The sequence below is a fragment of the Rhynchophorus ferrugineus genome, unplaced genomic scaffold, assembly GCF_030347505.1.
Source record: "Rhynchophorus ferrugineus isolate W39M unplaced genomic scaffold, kcgeb_rfMv2 rfM6, whole genome shotgun sequence".
Lineage (NCBI taxonomy): Eukaryota > Metazoa > Arthropoda > Insecta > Coleoptera > Curculionidae > Rhynchophorus > Rhynchophorus ferrugineus.
Window position 1 is genome coordinate 11,685,934 of NW_027472585.1, and position 21,959 is coordinate 11,707,892.

Here is a 21,959-nt window from a genome sequence, read left to right on the forward strand (position 1 = left end):
GTTTCGGTAGTCTAATGTTGTTTATACATACCAACTTTGCATATATCGTAAAATGCCTTTTCTAAAAATGGAAAAAATATCGTGTTAATCAGTATTGTCTAAAAACAGAAGCAGATAAAGCATAGGATGCTTGAATAGTATTCTGGCAATATTTATAGCCACAGATTTGTCAGAGTATATTAAACTAAAGTTATTAAAATTGATAATCTTTTGCTTTCTTTATCTAATAAAATGTCCAATAAATAAACAAAATTCTTTCAGCTGGTTTTTTGTTCTCCTTTTGTAGGTCATTTATATGATTAATTTTAAGCTATGTGGTATTGATTAGAATAACTAAGAATAGAGGGAAATAAGATGTGATGAACATCACTGGTATGTCTTCATTTACAATAACTTACTTCATCGATGGCTGATGTAGGGCGGTAAGTGCAGCATGGATTGTTACGGACACGGCAGAGAGATGGAAATAGTCAAAGACCACCGGCAGATGATAGTGGAGACCCTCCACTGGAGAGAAATTCAGCTGCAATGTCCTGGAGGACACTAACGTCATAGTAGCCGGTGACGAATCACTGAACCATAAATCCAGGATGATGGAGAATTCTGCCCTGTCCAGAGACTCGCGCAGATTATTTGCATCCACCAGCATATGGCATCTGAAAGATAAGATGTCTAAATCTAAAAAGGTCTAATTACATTAAATTAATGGAAATTTTCAACATATATATATGTTTAAACTTTAAAGAGAAAAAATCGTTTAAATAACATTTAATGGAATGCAAGAATGTGTAATATCTGCAGCTTAAAATATCGAATCAATCGCATGTTAAATCAACACCCTCACGGTCGTCATAGACACCTTCCGGACGTATTTTTCATCCGTCGCAATATTGCCGACGAACAAACACGCTTCCTGCGACTCCTGATATCTCAATTAATCCCGCCTTATTGCAAATATGGCGCGACCGCCACGCTAATACCGCTCGGAATTTCCGAAAACCTTTCCGGAATCTGGCGGCCATCTCTCTTTCATTAAACAGCCGGTCTATTACCGCGTCAGGTCTGATTTATAACGCTCGCATTTGCTCTTTAAAAAATCTCCCTGTCCTGTGTTTTGTTGCGGCTCTCTTTCAGCTGGTGTGGCTAAATTTAAATGAAGTCGTCATGTTCTGTTTAAACATTACGAATTGAAGAAGTATTATATTGAAGAAGTATTTACAATATATTATTTAGGAGTTAGTTGTATACTTTTATTGCAAGAAAAATATTGAGAAGGTGTATTGCTCATTTTTAGAAATTTAGGACATCACTCCGTTAAATACGGTTAGGAAAGCATGAAAAACATTTTTTTTACTACCCATAAAGGTTTAATAATTTACCAGTACTCAGTAATTAACACTTATGATAACTATTATCTAAGGGACACTTAGATAATCATTTAAATAAGTTATTTAAAATTTAACAAAGTCAAAGTTTAAAAAACAAAGTCAGTATATACAAAGTATGGACAAAATAATTTGAACACCATGCAATATAGTACATCTTGTTGCATGTTGGCTATACTGCTTTCGCGTAAATAATCCGGAGTGTAACAGGTCAATTGAAAAGTTATCGGCCTGGCACATAGATGGCGCTACTAGAATTAAATCCATATGATTTTTATTTAGCCCTAACACTTGAAAGATGCGTGTATAAATTTGACAGCGGTCGGAGCATTAGTTTGTGAATTATAGCATTTTGAGTAAAGCAACTTTTGTTATTCTGAAATAATGGATAAAAAGGAATTTCGCGTGTTGATGAAATATTGCTTTTTGAAGAAAAAAAATACAGTTTGAGCAAAATCTTGGCTTGATGCCGAGTTTCCGGATACTGCCCCAGGAAAATCAACCATCAAGGATTGGTATGCTAAGTTTAGACATGCGAAAGGAGCACCGAAGACGGTGAACGCAGTGGACGCCCTAAACAAGTTGTTACCGACGAAAACATTTAAAAAATCCACAAAATAGTTTTTAATGACCGTAAATTGAAATTGAATGAAATAGCAGACACTCTAAAGATATCACGAACGTGTACATCGTATCGTTAACTAATATTTGGGTATGAAAAAGCTCTGTGCAAACTGGATGCCGAGCGAGCTCAGTTTTGACAAAAAACAATGACAAACTGGTGATTCGGAGCAGTGTTTGAAGATGATTAAGCGTAATAAACCCAAGTTTTTCCACCGATATGTGACAAAGAATGAAATATGGCTCCATCATTTCACTCCGAAGTCCAATCGACCAAATAAATCACCAGGCTACGATTTACTAATAGGAGAATTACTGCAAAAACTACCAAGAAAGGGAATTATAAGGCTCACCAACATGATCAATACATCATTTAGATTAAAACATGTCCCAGGCATTTGGAAGATGGCCGAAATTATAATTATACCAGAATCACTGCTGCCAATAATATCTAAGGTTTTTGAAAAACTCTTGTTGAAAAGAAGAAAACCGATTATAGAGAGAAAAAACCTAATACCAAGACACCGGTTTGGGTTTATTAACAAGCATTCAACAATTGACCAGGTTCACAGACTAACAGATGTTATTGGAAAAACCTACGAAAGTAAAAAAGTTTGCTCAGCTATATTCTTAGATATAGTACAAGCCTTCGATAAGGTTTAGCATAAAGGGCTTTTTCATAAACTACAGAAAATGTTACCTTAAGGACCACAAGGAAATGTACTGGGGCCAATACATTATCTACTCTATACTTGTAATATACCACAAATGGAGAATATTACGATGGCTATATTTGCTGATGATACTGAGATTATAGCTGTCGGAGACAATAGTGAAGAAGCCTCACAATAATTACAATAGGCAAGTGACAATATAAATAATTGGACACAAGCTTGGAAAATAAGAATTAATGAAAGTAAATCTGTACATGTGCAGTTCACCTATAAACAGACTCCACAAGCACCAATAACATATAGCAACAACGCTAAATATCTCGGAATGAATCTTGATGCAAAACTTCGTTTGAAGGAACATATAAAGAAGAGAAGAAAAGAACTGGAATTGAAATATAGGAAAATGTATTGGCTAATTGGAAGAAAATCACAATTATCAGTACATAATAAATTGATATTATATAAGCAAATATTGAAATGTTCATATGGAGTTCAATTATGGAGATGTTCTGCAAAGAGTAACATAAATAAAATACAAATTTTTTGTATCAAAGCCCTGAGGGGTATTGTGGGCCCACCCAAATCCTATAGGACTGATTACCATATATTGAGACATTCAAATATCCATAGTCAGTCAAGAAAATTGTAAAGGGGCATGAAGGAAGTCTCCATTCTCATGAGAATATTGAAGTATTGCAACTTTTGGATATCACCAGAACAGGACACATACTCAAAAGAATCAAACTATCTGATCTTGTATAGTATTGTGTAGTGAGGTGCATATAATATAAAATTCAGCAGTAACATGTATAAACATAATTTCGCCAGAGACTAAGATAGGGCCGATGGGTCCTCCTAGTTATATACCTAGATTTAAGTAGGTTAATCGGAAATGACTAGTAATAATGTAATAATTAAATAATAAAAAAATATTATTATTTAAGATTATATTATATTTGTCTACAAAGCAATCTAATATTTAGTATATATTTAGTAACATAGATATTATTGAAAATTATGTTATAACTTGTGCCTCACTGTTGATACAGACAGAAGGCAATAGAAAAGAAGAAATAATATTGACGTATGACGTAATACTTTATCAGATATAAATTACCTAAACAGCACCACATCCTTCAAGGCTACTTCCTCGTTCCGATAGAGAATCTGAAAGGGCCTGCAGGCGCCATAGTTGCCCAAAACGATGGCGGATCCCAGGCCGGTAGTCACTTCTGGCGTCGCCACTTCCACTTCCGCCCCCAGTTTGGCGGCCACTCTAAGTGAGCATCGGATTTGATACATGCTGAAACGCCAAAACGCTGTAATAAAACGAAGGGTCAATAGCGAATGATACTAACCCTCTTTGGAACAGGTCAACATTATAGAATTTGTATAGTTCTACAGAAAACTCAATAGTTGACTGCAGTTCACTCATAATATTCCACAAAACGTTTCTGCTACATCCCTGAAAACAAAAAACAAAAATTTAACTATTAGATATTAATACTAAGCTGATAATTTTGTCTTAGTGTTTTATTAATGTGCATGGAAGTAGTAAAACTCATGTTATACTTTAGAAAAACATGCTTTGTAAGCGTTTCTTATTTTTCCTCACTATAATATCCCAGAGTCTCAGGAAATCTGTCTCATCTATATTTGATCTTAAAGTTTTCAAGATTTTCAAGATTGTTAAAAAAAAATTATGATCTGGTACTTTATGGTAATCTGGAAAGTGTTCTACAACCAATAGAAAACTTGAAACTTCAAGCTTCACTTCCAGAATTCTTTTTAAATCAGTTTTGGAAATGTCTTACAAATGTATTTAAAATAATTTTCTTTCTGTGTAATGCTTTGACAAGATGTTTCATCAAAGCTAACTTGATATGTAGTGGATTATGGATCATTTATTATACTATACATGGCTTTAAAACAAATAGTTTAATTATTTCATGAAGCAAGGGTATCTTGTATATACATTTTGCTGACCAAGTAACCATTTTCAAAGTGACAGAAATAGGCCATTTATATTAATTGCAATAATTTTTTCGAAATCAATTTTATATTTTTATATTATTAATTGTTCAATGAATTGAATCATTAAATCTTGAGGAATTTTGAGGGTCTTTGTTTGTCTTCTTAAATTTACTGTTTAACGTATATTCTGTGTAAGGAAGGAGGTTGTGTCTAGGAGAGAACGCAGTTCTTAAATCGCTTTTTTCAGTTGATGGTTCCTAACACTAGTTATTCTTTTACAACAGATATGTTGAAACAGTAGTTGGAGAATTTCTATTTCTGGAGAATCCTAACAGGTTTTCGGTAAACTTCGGTAGTTTCTGCGTGATTTTGCGATGTTGCTATTTACAAGAAATCAGGAGGTAGAAACCAACGAACTTCAACAGCCGCTTTCGATCTGAGCCTGATACTTGTAGGAGCTCTGTTTGGTAAGGCTGATAATTTTGTTGTTTTTAGTTTATTTGTTCTTGTACTGTTCATATTTTGAATATAATTGATAGGCAGTAACGAATACATAATCGATTTGTGAATATTAAAAAAAACTATTATAACACTTTTTAATCTGAACAGACATTCTGAGAATATTCCATCCAGATGCGTATCCATTCAATTTCTATTTTGCAAATTGGATTCAGATCTATAGTAAACTCATTATATTTTAGGCATAGTTGACTCTGCGAAAGTAAAAGTATGGATAGATATGACTTGAGGTCCTCTATTGATATCTTGAGGTTGATCATTTAGCATTAAAATTGGACAAGAAACATTGAAGTTTGGCCCGATTGAAGATTTTTAAGGTTGGAGACTTCTAGATTTTAGAGTAGTCGATCAGGAATTTATAAGAGTGCATCAAAGGTGAGGGTGAATCAGATAGAAGTATGATTGCTGCCAAATTAGCTGCTGAAATTCCACTGGATGCTATATTGGTTGAAACTCGAGCAACTTAAGCACGGGCGATTTAAAAAGACTAGATTTATTGAATCGTAAAGATTTACATAATATTCAACAAGTACACCAGTTGAATTCCCCAGTACAAAACAAAGAAGTGATACTACAAGTCTTGAAGCATAGGTAAATGGGGTAAAAAATACAGGATGTGTGTTCTGTAAGGCATATTCTTAAAACTTGAGTACCTACCCTACGTTAAAAAAGAATATTTTATACACTATATGAAATATTAAAAGAATATAGGCATGAATGTTAAATTTCACTTTGAGTTTCAAGTGAGATTTTGTGTTAATTTGCGAATTTCAAGGTATATATTATACTCTTCAAATATACGAATAAGATACAAGAACTATAATTAGGGTTTATTAATGTAGTGTTTATATATTGTTAATTAAGTACATATTGTTTGATTTTTTCCTATTTTTTTAAATTTTTTAAAAGTATTTTAAAATGAAAGAATGAATGAATAAAAGGGTTTTCATATAAAATTTTTTGTATAATAGGCGAAAATATATATCAAAGCATTTTAACTTGAGTCCCAATAGAAATATTAGGATAATTTATGAGGATAATTTATTCTGTTTATATTAACAGGTTTTAATTGAAAAGTCCCCGGCCTGACACATAGATAGCGCTACTATAATTAAATCCGTATGTTTATTAGTTAGTTCTAACCCTCAAAAGATGCGTGTGTAAATTGACAGCTGTTAGAGCATTACTTTGTAAATTATGGCATTTTCAGTGAAGCAACTTTTGTTATTGTGAAAAAGATGTATAAAAGGGAATTTCGCGTGTTGATAAAATATTGCTTTTTGAAGGGAAAATATACAGTTGAAGCAAAAACTTGGCTTGATGCCGAGTTTCCGGACACTGCTCCAGGAAAATTAACCATTCAAGGGATGGTATGCTAAGTTTAGACGTGGTGAAATGAGCACCGAAGATGGTGAACGCAGTGGATGCCCAAAAGGGGTTGTTACCGACAAAAACATTAAAAAAATCCACAAAATGATTTTCAATGAGCGTAAATTGAAATTGAATGAAATATCAGACACTTTAATCAACTGAACGTGAACATCATATCATTCATGAATATTTGGGTATGAGAAAGCTCTGTACAAAGTGGGTGCCTCGACGACGAGTTGATGATTTGGAGAAGTGTTTGAAGATGATCAAGAGTAATAAACCCGAGTTTTTGCGTCGATATGTGACAATGGATGAAACATGGCTCCATCATTTGATTTCGAAATCCAATAGACAGTCATTCGAGTGGACTGCACACGATGAACCCGCTCCAAAGCGTGGGAAAACGCAACAGTCGGCTGGCAGTGTTTTGACGTCTGTATTTTGGGATGTGCATGGAATAATTTTCATTGACTACCTTGAAAAAGGAAGGACCATCAACGGCGACTACTTCATAGCATACACCCTTTTTAAGACCTTTTGAAAGACGAAATCGCTCAAAATCGGCGGTATTTGAAGAAAAAGTCAATAAATACTTAATACTAGATACTAGAGACTATACTATATACTAAATAGTATATCTATGACATTACTGATTAATTGGTACGATCTGTGGTTATCTGTTTATCTATTTATAATTTTTAATAAATTTTATGTCAGATAAATGTAAAGTGCTCTTTGCTCTTTTGATGTTTTTAATGAATTCTAAAAGGGAACTTCTAGGCGTGCATGTATTTATAAAGAGCAGTTGCTTTCAGTTGTAATCGTCGCCCTAAATGGTTTCAAGAGCAGCGGTAACAGCAGAATTTCCATAATCATTTACTACAAGCCCTGAAATGATTTTAAGCGCAAATTCAATTTGTCGCTCGCTTAAATTAGTTTCGCCAGGAAAAAAATCTTCATCACGGTTCAGCGTATATTTTTCTTGTTTCTCCATAGACTTGTTCGATTAATTTACATTTACTAATTTAAAATGCCGTTTAAATATAAAAGAGATAAAATCTAAAACATATTTTGAAGGTTCCAGGTCGTTATTATACCGGGATTAACGGGAGGAAACCTTAAATATTCAACCCCACTCGAGCGGAGACTAATTTTTATGGACCCGAATGGATTTCCTTGGACTTTTTCCTCTTAATTCGCTAAATTGCATTTTTCTTTCGTGTCGGGGCTCTTTTAACTGGTTCTAATTGGGTTTGGAAGGTTTTTGTGCTGTAGGGGGTGAACAATTATATTAACCACTGAAGATCTGTGTCTATTAAAGTAGTAGTGTCTGTTCTCTGGAATTTAAATCGCTAAATATACAATAAAAACAGCTTTTTGTATGTATTTTGATCATTTTTTCAGCTTAGAGATACATTTGTTTTGAAATATTGGTGCAATATTCTATATTAAACAAAAAAAATTTCGCCGTTTTCTGCAACATATTCTAATATTTCTGACAGCATACCCAATCCAATCGTCTATCCGTTTTCGCACTTTTTGAATATTTTAAAATGCCAATCGTAACCAGATGGCGTTATGTTTGGTGCGTTGGCTATTTATTAGTCTTAGGACGATGAAGGGGGTGATTTTGCGACTGTGTCTCGCTATTTAACGGTAGAAGGTCGATGGAATATCTGCAATTTTTTGGTTTTTAATAGTTTCATACAATATTAGCAGTTCGTCGTATACTACACTTTACTGATCTCAAAAATATGCAGAGCACGTTCTAGACTTTATTACCAATCATCATACGCCACAAACTCTTTTTTTCCTCAAAAAGCAATGACACCGCGCTGTTGAAGAGGTTCGAAATTATATTTTTAGTCAATTCGCGAGGTAGCTATTTTCTCTCCTTTTGAATTTTGCTGATCGTATATGTTATAAAAGTCTTTAAACAGTTAATTTAACTGCTGGGCTCCCTGATAATTATTGGAGAGGGATTTGAGCAGGATTTTCCTACAATAAGTTTTGTCTTTTCAGTTTTTCAGTTGCGACAAATTTTTCGTAATGCACGTACATCTATGGTCATTCTCACTTAGTAAAATGTGATTTCACTTATTACTTTGAGTCTTGTTTCCTTCTTGATTTGATTTTAATTTGCTCCTCGATTTGTTTTTAGTCTGTTTATTTGATTATTAAATGGTTATCTAAAATTTGTAATGCTTTTAATTCGCTTTAAGAGCTCCGCAACAAAATGTTGTCTGTTTCATTTTTAGTCTAGTTACTAGAAAGTCGAAATTGAAAAATTTATTTAGATTGAATCAAAGCAAATTATGGACTAATTTAAAGAATTTTGTTCTTATTATATCTCTAGTAGTACTACAGTTTCAATTCGCACTTTTTCCAAAGCTTCCAAAAATCTTCATAAAAATGGAAATGCTTTTCACTCATTGGCTGAAACAAGTGATAATAGGAAACTGTAATTATGTCAGTGTTTTATGATTTCATAACTTTCTTTATAAATAAAGTTAATCAATAATCACAGTCACTTTTTAATCGGATATGTTTACCGTGAAGTTTCTTTCAAAGTTCCATGATTATCAAAATATTTTAATGAAATAACTTTGATATGAATATAAACTAGTTACTAAAGAGTGAGTATTACTACTAGTTCGATATTTAAATTTGTATAAATTATAAACAATGTTAAGAGTTGGAGTTAATTCGTATTATGTTAGCAAAAGATGGTGCAAGTAATACCGAAATGTCCAATGTTTAACGATTTTTTTGCAGATATTTTTTGGAAAAGTTTTACTTTTTTAGAAATATATGTTTTGGTTTTTCCATTTTAAAATTAGCAATTTTGATACGCAAGGGCCTAACAAGCATCAAAGGGAATGATGAATAAGAAAAGGAAGACTATCTATCTTATGACTTGAAACTGTTTTGATCTGGTAAAGTGAATGGAATTTTTGTATCGAATTGTCATTGGTGCTTCCAACCAAACAAAACCATAATTTAGGGCCATGCGGATTAATACTAATGTTTTTGAAGTGTACATTGAAGAAAAATTGGCGGAAAATTCTAAAAGGCACGATAAAAGAATTTATCAGCTCAATGCTCGCCCCATACCTCAAAATTGTATTAATCAATCGATCGCATTTGTTAATTTCTAATAGATATTATTACAATAGATCTATTAATAGATTGTATTTAATGATAACAGGTTTTTATTAATCGCGATTAGTCGAGGAAACACTAGAAGTTAGCGATGGATAATATTTATTAAACTTATAATAATATTATTTAAGACAAGCGGTACGTACAAGATAATTATAAAATCATGTGTTAAATAGATATGTATTAAATTTAGAAGTTATCTGAGGGGTAAAACTATTGAAGATATTCCTATCAGGATGAAACTACAATAAATATATTTTCTGTCGTTCTGTCGCAGTTAACAAAAAGCTTGGCGCAGTCCACTTTAAAAACCGCCGACTTTGGAACAAGGTCCCTTCAGTCAGCACTTTAAATATTAAATGCGATTTTTATTCTTCGACTGGCGAGCGCTGGAAACCCCCATTACCTCCTCGCCATTGTAAATACGGTATTGTATGAGCAGAAATATAGGTTTTTCCGGTTCTCTTTATCGCTCATCCGAATAAGAGCACATCCGAAGAGGAATTAATTAGTGTTACAACGTTAATTAATAATATTATTCTTTTGTCGTTCCTGCCGATGTTAAAGGAACGAGAATTATTAATCTCTTGAATATACTTTCACATTCTTTAGTTATTAGGTGCTTCCATGTCTTCTGATAATATTTTCACTTAAAAAAGCATTTTTTGAGAAGAATTCGACAATGTATATGTGAGCATCTATCCTGTATCAGAACAAATTACAGAACACCCTCTATTAAGAACCCAATATTTTTAATAAACCCTTTAAACTAGTACTTATTTTTAAATATTTAGTGCATTCGGGTTTCTAATTGTAAAGGACTATTAAAAATATCAATATATATTGTGAGCCGGCTTGGTGGCGCAGTGGTAAAGGCGATGGGACGGTCCTCCTACTGTTGCAATAGCCGCGGGTTCGAATCCTGCTGGGGCATGGTCGTAAATGTATGTTTGTGATTGTATAAGTAACTAGACTGTGTGGTAACTACTACCAACTGAAGGTTTCCTTCGAATTCCCCCCTTCTCTCATCTGATCCTGTTTCGGTTTCAATGGAACCACCTCTTCCGAGGTGCACTCTTTCGAATCAAAAAAGAATTTTGAAAATCGGTCCATAATTGATGGAGAATTCGGCCAACATACTTTAAAAAAATATATATACAGCCGAACAAAAAACGTCCTCATTTTTCGAAGTCGGTTAAAAATCCCGACACTGATACTCGACGACAATTCTTTTCCGGGTTTCCTCGAATATTGGCAACTGCAAATTATCAATTACTCATACATCAAGCTATCCCGTTAGTTTCCGTTAATAGACACCATTTGCCCAATAAGTGGTTGTTGGAATTATTCGAGCTGCAACAGTGTATTCCTCAAAACTCTTGCAACGTGAGACGGAGCATTGTCATGCCAGATGATGATCTTTTTTTACTTGCGTTGCCGGTCTATCTTGTAATATAAGACAGCATTTAAATTGTTCAATTGACGTCTGTAGACATTTGAAGTAATATTTGTGTAGATCCATTTTTCATCGTTTCACAAAATACGATACAGCTATTTATCCTTTTGGATTTGATCACATTTGTGATATATACAAAAAATTAAATTACGAACAAAACAATTCTAATTTTTTGCTTGTGTTGACGTCAAAGTAATCAATTGGTGGTAGTTAAAATAATATTGTAAATTAGTAAATAGGATTAGGTAGGGATTAAGCTAAATTGTGTATAACAAAATATAAAATACGTGTAGTAGATAGGTTAAATAAGGTTTTTAATTATAGTTATTAAAACGGTTGTTATGTACATATTTTATTTCAAATCTTTTTTTTGTGTTAAAAATCTAAGTTTGATTATTATTTAGTTTTTAGTCACAGTTTCGTATTTATGTTCAGAAGTCGGTTCAATTTTTTTGTTTACAACATATTTTCACATATTATGGTAGTTTAGTAGGACATTTGATAGAGAACTCTCAGAACTAGAAGGGAATTATGAAAATATCAAACATACTTGAAAGTTCTTAATACTTTTTCTTTAACAGTGCTTCTCGCTTCCCAAATGAATAAGTATAAAGAATGATAGAAAGAATAAAGCCCCTGAACTCTATACTTTTACTGAAGTCAATGGATCAACATTTTATCCAAAAAATAAGTGTTTGGTGTAGAAATAAATCACTTCTTCACATTGCTTCTCAATATTGTAATGTTTGAAGCAACGACTTCTAAAATTGTACTTTAACGGTAGTGTATGTATTATTCCTCATTTACTTATGGAACTCATGTGTTAAATGAATCCAATTATTGTAAAAGAAACTTATTACAGGAAAAATAGTGTACATATATAGTCAATATTTAACAAATAATAATCCTTATTAATAAAGAACCGAATTCTATATCTTGTGTGATTCAAATTTGAAAAATAAACTCCTAAAAACTGACAATAAAATTCTTGTATTAATTCGAACCTTTCGTTCCTGCAAACTCGGAGTGCGCCAGCAGGTCCCGACAAAGAATCGCCCCGTCATCTTCATCGCCTAATTTTATTAAAGGGCCTGTCAATCGTTCACCCCCGCTCAAAATCGTAAAACCATTCCCGCCAACTTATTGTCTATCCCATCGACAATAAAATCTGAGTTGATTGTTTTGCGAAGGGCCCGACTTGGATCCACTTTTCTATCGTATCTGCTTTTTATTATCGGAAATATAGCCAATAAGGAAACATTAATTGAACTACTAGTAGTTGTTTTGTTGTTTGTTCGTCGTTCTGAGTTTCGTTTATGTTATATCCTAGATAAATAGAATCGGTTACTTTAAATAATTTCATGATTTATTCGGGATAATATTTAAAAGTGTCTATTAAAATAAACCTTTTAACATACTAAATCAAAAATGGTAAGATTGCAAAAAAATGCTGCTTATTATATATTTTTTTCTAGAAGTAAAAAATCGAAACTATGCTCTGATGTATCTTCCCACACAATATTGGGGCATTTTTATAAAAAAAAAATTGACGCAACTCATTCCGCATCTGCCTTATTTATTTTATTTAGCTCCGTTGAAATTGCCTTGGTCTTGGCGGTACCTTAAATTGAAATAATTATTGAATTGAATCAAACGGAATAAAGGCCGATTGTTCCCAATTATATCCCTTGTCCTTACAACCGATAGTAGTTCAACTATTTATTTCCGAATTTGACGTATAAAAATATTGTCATTAATTTTTCTTTCAATGTTCCCTTTAAATTCAGTGGAAATTAAAAATTTGAACTAGAGCTATTTATAACCATCCAAAATAATTAACAATGGAAGGAAGGAGATTAATTTTAAATGAAATTAGAATGATAACGGAGCTCTTTGCTGATATATGTGCTTCCAATCAAGAAAAGACGAATTACTTTATAAGTAACAGTGATCATTTAAACTCTGATATTATCACAGAAGTTATTCCAAGAGAGCTATGTATGGAGAAAAGAGAAAATCAGACTCCAAGGTTGTTCGGATCACTAGATAAATGTGAAAATAATCGCCTAGAAGGCCAATAATAAATGTTGCCAATCTCTTTAATGCAGCTATTAGACTGCAACAAATTGCTGCATACTTCAAGCAACTAAATGGTGTTAAATCCTACAGCATCCTACTTCTTTATTAATAATTGTGTCGGGGGAATTTGAAAAAAATGTGACTCAAGAGAATGTGATCTCAGACTAATCTCAAACTATTAGTTTGGGTTCAGACGAAAGCAATCATTGTTTGGAAGAAGAATAAATATGCTTTGCAGATTTCCAGAGCATAACAAGAGTTTGAATTAATTAAACAGAAGGAAATACATGTAGTACCTTAGGACAGCACTCTGGGATGTAACCTCAATCTGCTCTAAATAAAGGATACCTAAACTAGAGGAACTTTAGTTTAAGTCGATCTCAACTTTCATTGTTAAATTTTGTTAGAATTGCATGAACTACGTGAGTAATTATAGAAATTGTGAAAGAAATTAGCTGATAACAGTAAAAACTATTTATAATATTGCGATTATTTAAATAATTTGTTATCTTTTTATATAAACTCTGCAAACATTTACAAAATTTATTTTATGCCAATTATATGCCATAGAAAAATTATCTTTTATGTTTCGAGATTAACTGCTAAACTAATTCTATTTTTTGCAATGTACATTTGTTAACATATCAATTAGATATATAGTTTATGGATATTATTTCATTATGGTTGCTAGGTTGTTAAAATAAGTGACTTTAGGACGTTCAAAATGTAGATATGATGATTCATTCGTAGTATAATCCTAACTTAACATCCATTTTTTATTTTCACATATCAATAATATATTTAGCCTATAATGATTTTGGTCCAGACCCGAGCAAATTGAATATGTTCTAAAAAGAGATGATTATTTTTTAAACAGCATCTTGAAAAATCATAATTACTTTACTAAATTTGCTTGTAACTATTGCGTCTAACTGATTTAGCACTGAATGTTACGAATAATAAATTTGGTAGAGCTAATTTAAAAAATAGTCTCTTTCCTATTATGTTTATAGATTTTTATGAACTAATATCTAGGTCAATCCAAAACAGAATTTCTGATAATGAGCGCTAACAAAATTACAAAGCACTATTAACCAGATATCTTGCTTAGAAACGTAACAATTCCGATAGATTCCTTTGCACACTGAATGACATTATCCCGACTTTCCAGGCAATTTTTATAAAATTATTTTAATTTAATTTATTGTAAAATTAAATTAATTTAAAAATGAGAAATAGATGCTATTCTATCAACCAGCTATCAATTTAAATATACAGGGGATGAACAAAATAATATGAACATGTGGCATATACACAATATTTATTTACTAATCAGATGTTTATCCACTATTTGTTTTTTAAACAACGTCAATTCCTCGCGGATTAGAATCAAAGAGTGTCTGTATAGTTTCCAGAGGAATGTTGTCTCATTCATGTACCAAAACAACCGTTAATTGCTTCAATGATGTTGGAGATGGGCTAAAATTAACTTAAACTGTATTTGTTTTAATCTGAATATATATTGCTAAACCTTTTCACTTTCTTATTTGCCATTAACCCGTATGTTCCATTTTCGGTATTTTTTGGGCCTACAGTTTTTCTAATAATTTTTTTTCTTTCTTTCGGATTTCTGCAATGTCCCTCTTTCTGTTGTTTTGTTTCAAAATAACAGCTTCAGGTCCACAAAGACTTGATCACTAAGTTGTAATGTCTCAGTTTTGAATATTTAGGGATCCATTTTTGGTGGTACATGTCTTCTGTAAGTTCAAAGGTTGTATCCATTTTTGGACAGCGAATCAAATTATCGATCCAGTCCAGTTTTTTGAATAGTTTCGCTCAAATATTTAAACTGAGGAAATCTTTGGATTTCGCCGAATTTAGGTTCTAAAAATGTTGGTGGTAATTTGTTACTAGTCATAAACACTGTTTTTCCCTAAGACCTAATTTTTCTGTTGTCTAAAATCTAAGACGCAATTTAAACATAATGGGGAGTGTCAATCCAAGGAGTGAGATTTTTTACTAGTCGGCATTTGTCAGATAACTAAATTATTAATAAAAACTAAATTGATTTCTAAATCTAGACCTTATTCTTCCATAATGTGGGAAGGAGATTCACGGTCCACAGAGTCATAGGGCTTTTTGAAGTCTACAAATGTAGATACCATTTTCTTATTATAACGTTTCTGTTGTCTGAGAATTAAATTTAAAAATTAACATTTGTTCTGGACAAGATCTGTCTTTTTGATCTTTGATTTTTAAAAATGATCCTAATTTAATTCATTGTAAGTCCCATCTGGCTATATATATATATATATATATATATATATATATATATATATATATATATATATATAAATATTTATATATAATCTACATCTACCGAACATGCCACAATGAACATAAACAAAGACAGGAACTTTCTTAGATAAATGTTTGAAAAGGAACGTCCTATATTCTTGTTACGCGGCCATTTGCGCTATTTCCCGACGGAAAAGTCTTGTTTTCCACGTTTTGCCCCCTATAAATTAATAAAATCCTATGTGATCATAAAACTTTATTTCGGGAAGACGGAAGAACCATAAAAATAAAAATAGGACCGTCCAGGAAAGGGCCGCAGACGCCGGAGGGGACGCCAAACGGGAGAGATGAAGCGGAGAAGGTTATGGGGTCGAAAATAACGCTTAGGAAGGGAATTCGAAGGTAGACGTTTCCAATTTTTCCAAGAGGATGTTTGATTAAAATAAGGAATAATAAAAAAAATCGGGAAAATATAACTAACCTGAATAATATCTGATAAGTGTTGTTCTTTAACAATCAACTTCATTTTTTTTTTGTAAGAAACATTATCAATTAATACCAGGAGCAGAGGAAAAAAAGGATGTTGCTAAATGTTGTTAAACAATAATATTACGATAGTAATTCGTGATAAATTATATTTGAACATTAACATTATATTTGCTCAACAATAATTTATATGGTAATAGACATAATTTATTGAGTTTTATAGAAGAAGGTACAAATTTTTAAAAACAAATTGGTTCGTTCGTCTGATACATCAGCTATATTGGTTCGTAACAGTAAATCATTCGTGATATGTTAAGCATGATGCATGTTACAAGCCGCCAATATAAATTACAGGTAAACGTTTGCCAGTAATATATACCTTCACTTTTTCATACAATGAATCCAATTTAATACATTAAATACCGTAGTAAATGCCAAATTTCAATTTTATTGCATTGCTGAGGCATAATTTAGAATGTAAAATATAATGATTCTGTTGCGTTAATTCGTTGATACGATGAAAGTATTTAAGCATATATTAAGAGCCGTTATTCGTTTTCTGCTACCCTTTGAAAGATATGTAATCAGTATAAAATGGATAAACCAGAGGCCCATTTATATATAAGCTTGTTTTTGGGTTTGAATATTTGTTATATTTCCTTTTAAATCGAGATAGAGGTAGGGGGAAACTTCATGGTTCATAAAAATGTTTCAGAGGGTTTTATTATCTATTACTCTAAAATGCGTTTAACATGATCAACAGTATGCTTCAACTAATGCAAAGTTGCGAATGAATTACTTCCCTAGTAATTTGAAAGTGTTTCGAATCATTTTAATTCCAAAATCCCTTAAAGAGAGTATTATTTTATTAAATATATTAGCTTCTATCGACCTGTAAATTTATTACCTATAATCTCAAAAAAATTTTAAGAAACTGTACTCCAAAAATCTTAATACAATAATTGAAAATAGATATATCATTCCAAGACATCACTTTTGGTTTCGTAATAAGCACGGACTGATAGAACAAATACATATTAAAAATACAGATCTAATTATTAAAATATATTACTTCGTCGCATTCCTGGATATATCTCAATCTTTTGATGAAGAATGATATACGACGATGTAGGATAAACTAAAAGTACTTTCCCATACTGTTACATAGTTACTGAAATCTTATCCTACAGCTCATACAGTTTACTGTAAGACTAAATGATTAACATGCTGAACTGCAACCTATACATTCAGGAACTTAATTCACAAAACAGTGTACTGAGTCAAGTATTATATCACCTGATACAACAATACAACTACATCTATCGAACACAAAATCACTACTGCGTTTTGTCGAAATACTGGCAACATACGCGGACACACGGCAGTCTTAACAAGTTTTAAAATAAAAATATGTATAGGAGGCTAATTGAAAAGTCCCCGGCCTACCATAGTAAAAGATATTTTTTAAATACACTTTGGAGCGGGTTCATCGTGTGCAGTTCACTCGAATGACTGTTGACTGGACTTCGGAGTGAAATGATGGAGCCATATTCCACCCATTGTCACATATCGACGCAAAAACTCGGGTTTATTACGCTTGATCATCTTCAAATACTGCTCCGAATCATCAACTTGTCATTGTTTTTGGTAAAAAGTGAGCTCGCGCGGCACCCATTTTGCTTTCTTATACTCAAATATTCGTGAACAATATGATGTACACGTTCAGTAAATATCTTTGGAGTGTCTGCTATTTCATTCAATTTTAAGTAATTATAATTCACAAACTGATGATCAGATAGATGTCAATTTTATACACGCATCTTTTGAGGGTTAGAGCTAACTAAAATCCATATGGATTTAATTCTACTAGCACCATCTGTATCCTGAATAAAATGAAAAGAAAATGAAAGGTACTTTCAATATATATATATATATATATATATATATATATATATATATATATATATATATATATATATATATATATAATATTTATAGCCAGATGGGACTTACAACGAATTAAATTAGGATCATTTTTAAAAATGCCTGGAAAAGCCGGGATAATCTCATTTCTTCAACAAAGAAATTTATTGGAATTGTTACGCTTCCAAGCAAGATTTCTGGTTAATAGTTCTTTGCTATTTTTTAGGGCCTATTATTAGAAATTTAAAGGAAATTCTATTTTGGACTGGCCTTGATATTAGTTCATAAAAATCTGTGGAAACTTTTAGGAAAGAGGATGTTTTTTTAATTAAACATTACCAAATTTATTATTTATGGCAAACTTATTGTAAATATATTCTAAATTTATTATTAATGCGTTAAAATACAAATATTGAGTGTTAAATTAGTATTATACTGGAATTTCATGGTCATAACTATGTTTTGAACGTCCAAAAGTCACTTAATGTAGCTACTTAATATTTGAAAGCCTATTATTGTGTTAGTTCCACCTTCTTTGTCAAAGTCTAATGTTTATGTAATATTAAATATATGCTTACCCCACTAATGCCTAAGGATACCTCAATCTAAGAGGAATTTATGTGACAATGATTATTTACGTATAGCATGAATTGTTACTTCGTCAGAACAATCTTAATACATTACCATCTATTAACTCTAGATAATAATAGACGAATAAAAAAAGTCGGTAAGAAATAGAGGTAGTTTACTAGTCAATCTCGAAATATAAAAAGCAACGCTATGCTAAGTATACTCGATACTCCATAATGTTTCACTCATCCTTTCAAGGCTTCATATAAAAAAACGAAAAGCTAGCATAACATTAAACCATTTTTTGCTTAATATTAATTTAATGCAATATTATAAATAACTTTCGATATTATCAGCTAATTTTTTTCACGATTTCTATAACTACTCTTGTAGTTCAGGAAATTTTTACATCAACAGGAAGAGATAAAACATTGATAAAGAAAGATGAGTTCAACTCAACCAATAACCACCATTATAATATAGCTTAGTGTATTCTAAAAATTAATTAAAACTCTAAGTTTAATAATATATAGTCTATTTAAAGTTTCTTTGTACATACGTCAACTAAATTTCTGACGTCAGAACGTCGCATTGTTGCTACATCAACTCTGAGTCTAAGTTTGTTTTGTCTTTGACCTATAACAAAATTCTAATCTATATAAAATAATATATATATATATATATATATATATATATATATATATATATTATATATACAGCCACAATAGTTTATATGTACGAGTACCTATATAGGTTACCACTTACCACTATTATTTTCAAGAATTTTGCATACGTTTAACAACTGGACGACTTTAACAGGCTGGTTCGGTTACATGTTCGAACTTATCGACAGCATGTCTCTTATTAACTACTATAAAATGAGAAGAAAAATATTGTCTGATTCTGAAACGAATTTACAAATTGCGGCATGTTTCATGTAACATCTTGATGACGTTTGTACAAAAAGCTTTGAATAAACTATATGTAAAAAGGAATTTTATCATTCAATTTTGATGTTAAATACATTTCCATTTGTATTTTCGAATTATCGTCATAAAATGTTTTAGTAGGTTTGCCATCGGTAAAACTTGGTGAAGCTACTATTTTAAGTTAGATCTTCAAGTTAGAATAGAAAAATCTGAAATCATGTCAGATGTTTCAATAAAATCTTTTAAACTGCTTCATTTACACGTCTGCTTTTATTTTAAGATATGTAGCGAATTAGCAATTTGTTGAATGTAATAGTTTTTTATGAGATGAACTAGGAACATCAATAATTCATTAATTACCAGAACATGAGTTTTGAATTCATTTGAAAGAAATCAAACCGAATAAGCACTCGATTTTGGCCTGAATATAGACAAAAAGAAAAAACGTAATGTATTTAATGTAATTATTAGTAAGAAAAGCAAAGCTAGGGTAAGTACTACTTACTAGTATGAGTTGTGCTGCTTTTGGATAAAAAAAAATTGGTGTCACAAAATAGGCTTTTTGTATCTTTAGGCATTATCTGTTTTGTGTCAATTTTACATAATTAATAAGTTATTAAGTCCATATAGAATTTCTAGTCGGATGGAAAATTTGGTGAGAATAAGGAAGAACAATTAACTGCTAGAGCTCTAAGTTAATTTTGAGGAATTCTAACTCAATGAGCACTCATTTTGTTTATCCTTTACTAATGAGAAAGTGGGTCCAATTGACACCTAGTTCAATATAGTTTAGTGTATTTTAATATTTAATGTAGGTTTTAGTAAATCATTATTTTATTTTATTAAAAAAGTTAATCTGATGAAGGCACTAGGATTTTACAGCTGATATTTAGTTTTACAAAGACATTTTTATTTGAATAGCTAAGTTGGAACATCAGGTGTTCGTAATTTATTATTTTATGTTATCATTTTCCACTTTCAGAACAAAGTCCTGTGAGGTATTGTGGGCGCACCCAAATACTATAGGACTGATTACCTACATCGAGACCTTCAGATACCCTTAGTCAGGCAAGAAACCAAGAGAATTGCATAAGGGCATGAGGAAAGTCTCAAAAGAATCAAACCATCTGTTCTTGTGTAGTGTTGTGTAGTGAAGTGCATGTAATAAAATATACACCAGTGACATGTATAAACATTATTTCACCAGAGACTGAGATAGAGCCGATGGGTCCTCCTCCTAGTTACATACCTAGATTTAAGTTATCATAAAGACAAATTGTAGGTTAGCCGAAAACGACTAGTAACGATGTAATAATTAAATAATAATTTTAAAATGTCTAGTTGTTTTCGATATATTCTTGATACATATGTAGTATTTACCATAACATATATTTTGAAAATACAAAGGAAATTATTAATTAATTTTAAGCCTTCGGCAATTGTTAATCAAAATCATCCAATCATCTTTAGATTACGAAAGACCAATATCAAATATCTAGTATATTCTACATCAAATAATGCGATGGGCAATGTCACCAAACTAAGGGTAACTGGTAAAGGGTAGAGATTTAGTTTAAAATTCATAGGTAGCATTTGTGCATTTTAGTTACCCATATATTAAAAAATAATTTGATACAATATCACATACACTTTTTCTTTCACAGAGCTAAAAGTTTAAAAGAATCAAATATCCATGATCAAACGTATGTACATTCAACATTCTTGAAAGTAATAGTGTTAAGAGGTTATAACTCTAATCTATAAACTATTTAAGCTGTACAATTAACTGTAGTGTTTAGATGTACTAAAATCTTAAAATAAATTATATTTGATATAATATTTGTTCAATTATTTTAACGTCAACGTTTAAGTCAAACTGAAATAAAACTCTAAAACTCTAAACTGAGATGATGCGGCAACATTGCGTCGTTTTGACGTCAAAAATTTAGATGACGTAAGTATAAAATAATTTTGAATAGACTATACTTTAAACTATTTTTTGTTTTGTAGTTAGTATCAAGCATGCAAAATGAATATTTTGATGTCAAATTCATTTGCATCTGTATCTTCAAATTATCATCATAAAATGTTTCAGTCGGTTTGCCATTTTAATTTGTCTTAGTAAATAAAGGACACTTAAATTCAATAATATTATTATCGCAGTTCCCAACTAGGGATGGTGCTATTATTATGTATTCTGTAGAGTTATTTTCTCCACTTATTAGTTTTTTTGTCTAGTTCTATTTTTTAAGTAAGTAAGTCTTTCAACATTCTTCCATATTTTGTAAAAATATTATTTTTAGTATAGCTACACAATACTGTCGCTATCGCCGAATCGATTCTAGATAAATATATGTTATTTGCTTTGATAAACTCCTGTGTATTTTTTTGTTTATCTTTTATTTCTGTTGATATTTTCTTTTCATTTTGATTTCTTAATGGTAGATTTTGTGTTTTTATTTTGATGAGATCTTAGTAATCTCACTGTTAATGTTAACATAAAAGTACTTTG

At 31.4% G+C, this 21,959-nt stretch overlaps 1 protein-coding gene across 2 annotated transcripts in view; it reads right to left on the minus strand.

Annotated features, from left to right (window-relative positions):
- LOC143199176 (protein FAM135A) overlaps positions 1-21,959 on the minus strand; it is a 41,901-nt gene that overhangs the window by 15,725 nt on the left and 4,217 nt on the right. For both annotated transcript variants that reach the window (XM_076408998.1, XM_076408999.1), the window contains exons 2-5: positions 4,039-4,145; positions 3,798-3,983; positions 399-656; positions 32-61 (exon numbers count right to left, since the gene is read on the minus strand). In XM_076408998.1, coding sequence (XP_076265113.1) covers positions 32-61; positions 399-656; positions 3,798-3,983; positions 4,039-4,115 — 551 coding nt within the window. In that variant the 5' untranslated portion in view covers positions 4,116-4,145. The remainder of the gene's footprint in view (positions 1-31; positions 62-398; positions 657-3,797; positions 3,984-4,038; positions 4,146-21,959) is intronic.